The 2,914-nt window shown below is 30.6% G+C and overlaps 1 protein-coding gene across 1 annotated transcript in view; it reads right to left on the bottom strand.

The window, feature by feature from the left end:
- Positions 1-601: 601 nt before the first annotated feature.
- The window catches only part of LOC106478204 (Down syndrome cell adhesion molecule-like protein Dscam2), a 123,612-nt gene continuing 121,299 nt past the window's right edge, over positions 602-2,914 (bottom strand). The window contains exon 27 of the mRNA XM_022381762.1: positions 602-1,606. Coding sequence (XP_022237470.1) covers positions 1,545-1,606 — 62 coding nt within the window. The 3' untranslated portion in view covers positions 602-1,544. The remainder of the gene's footprint in view (positions 1,607-2,914) is intronic.

Raw genomic sequence — 2,914 nt, 5'->3', positions numbered from 1 at the left:
TGGGATTGACCGTCACATTATAACGCCCCCACGGCTGAAAGGGCGAGCATGTTTGGTGAGACGGGGATTTGAACCCGCGGGCCCATGTTTAATGAACGAATATGCTTTTGTTAGTCTTAGAATATTATTAAGCATACTCAATCATGCTTTTTTAATTTGAAACTGATCTAAAAAAATCACGAGAGTTAAGTGTCTAATTGAGGATAAACAAGCAGGGAACTGTATTTAAAAAAATCTTGGAAATATGTGCATTAACGTTTTTCATGAAATATAATTGTTAAAATAAAACATTTATTCAAATTATCTTAAGAAAGACAAGTAAAGGAACGAAATATTACTTTTTTTTTCTTAAGGACAATTTATGTCTTATTATTACACGAAGGTAATTTAAACATAAAGTATTATGGCGTTGTTACTGTCAACAGCAATATCATTTATTACGGTTCCGCCATCTAGCAGAACAAGTTCTAATTAACGTAGATAAAAACCGTTAAATTGTAACATTTAATACTATGTTTGAAATAAATATTAGAATCAATGAAAAATTATGAACTTATACACGATTTTGCCATTTCAGTTTTTAATACTTTTATCAGGCGGAAACAGGAGTATAGGTAAATAAAAAGGTCATCATGACAATATTACAAACATTTTTCAGATAATTTGAAAGCTACAAATACCATTACTAGCAATGCATACAAGGAAATTGCAGTATGACAATATTTAAAGAAGGTATTACACGAACAAAAAGGAAAATCAAAAACCATCTTGATATTTCTGTATCGTGGACATAGAGTGGACATGCATTAACCAAAAGTTACTACTACTACTACTACTACTACAAGGAGCTTTCGAACCACTTCTCATGATTTACAAACTACTTTCTACTTTCAAGAGCCATCTACAAATATAATTATGCTGAAATGTAAAGCTACCCATATCGGTAAACAATGTGTCAATTAAAAACATATACCTATGTGTGAGTTTCTAATAAAGCTGATCAGAAACTTTCATTCATATGCTGTGAAACTTGGGATCAACTTATTTCCATCAATCATTTTCAAACAATTATTTCATGATCATCCAACTTCTCCTTAAAAGACGTTTACTAATTACGAATTAAAACCAACTATTTGTAATAGCTGCATGACTATTCTAGTTTTAATTATTATTTTTGTTTTTGTATGTTCTTTAAAATTCAGCACATTTCAATACTTTTTGAATTTTTATGTAACTTATATATTACATTTGGATTGCATATAATAAGAATTATGTAATAAAAATTTAAAAGCCATGATAATTCTTATTTTAACATGATCAATCTTAAGATTTAACACAATTTTAAAAGAGGCTATATTTATATACTTATAAGCTGAAGCGGTGGCTGTTATACAGGTGAAGACACAATTCATATAAAAATGCAATACTTATAGGGTCACACAAATTGTTTAATTATATCACAGAACATGAATAAACATACTGAACACATTTAAATATCAATTGAAGTGAGGCTGAAATGATAAGAGAAAAATTCACAAGTTCTGTTATCTGGAGGAAAGCAGTTGCTGGTGAGAAGGACATTGCGAGCTGATTCTTTGTTTCACCACTGAATAAAAAGGAAAAACCACAATTAAAACATTTTGTAAAAACGCCATATGATCTCAACATATCTAATTAATGTATTTACACCTGTACAGTCAACTTGTGACTATGAAACTTTTGTTTGATTTTAAGTACAAAGTTATCTGTGATCGTCCTATTGCCAGTATCGAAACCTGATATTTAGCGTTATAAACCCCCAGAATTACCATTGAGCCAGCGGGGGTAGCTGTGTTGCTTGATAAATACTTATACATTAAGCAAAGGTATAGTCTGGTGTAAAGGAAGTTTCTTAAAAGTGTGTGAAACTAAGAGTTAGCGTTATTTTTTATTTCATTTTTACTTCTTAACTTGACTTTTGAATGCATTATCATTATTCAACCAAGACAATGATTTGTAAGCAAAATACTTAATCTGACACCTTTATATATTTTTTATTCTTTTGTTTAACCACATTACCATACTTAAAAAGTTTTACCACTAGATAAACTTGAGTAACTAATCGATAACTAAGCATAAAACGATTTTTCTCATAACAATTATAATACAGCTCATGTGTTTATAGAATACGATTGACCTACGAATAGATACAATTTAATAATTATTATATATATATATACTTGAGACACTACAAAAAAAAACTTTTTGCCATAAAATGATTTTTATCTGTTTAATTATCTGTGAATTAACCGAAGTTACGTATAAGCAAATAATTGATGATTTGGAAAGAGATGATTTGATTATGATGCTATTAATTAGCAGAGCACCCCTCCCCCCCTCTCACGGTGGCTCAGCGGTAAGCTAGAGGGCTTCTAACGTTAAGAATCGGGGGTCGATAGCCGTGGTGGGCACAGCGCAGATAGCCCATTGCTTAGCTTAGCGATTAACAATAAACAAACAAATAATCATCAGAAATTACTCAGATTAATTGCTATAAAACTACTCATGGCTTAGATTAATTGTTATAAAACTACTCATGGCTCAGATTAAATGCTATAAAACTACTCATGGCTCAGATTAGTTGCTATAAAACTACTCATGGCTTAGATTAATTGTTATAAAACTACTCATGGCTCAGATTAAATGCTATAAAACTACTCATGGCTCAGATTAGTTGCTATAAAACTACTCATGGCTCAGATTAATTGCTATAAACTACTCATGACTCAGATTAATTGCTATAAACTACTCATGGCTCAGATTAATTGCTATAAACTACTCATGACTCAGATTAATTGACTATAAACTACCTATGGCTCAGTATTAATTGACTATAACTACTCATGACTCAGATTAATTGCTATAAACTACTCAT

This window comes from Limulus polyphemus, unplaced genomic scaffold, assembly GCF_000517525.1.
Source record: "Limulus polyphemus unplaced genomic scaffold, Limulus_polyphemus-2.1.2 Scaffold189, whole genome shotgun sequence".
NCBI classification, from domain to species: Eukaryota; Metazoa; Arthropoda; class Merostomata; order Xiphosura; family Limulidae; genus Limulus; species Limulus polyphemus.
The sequence above is the reverse complement of the archived record's forward strand: the minus strand, read 5'-3'. Positions and strand labels throughout refer to the sequence as shown.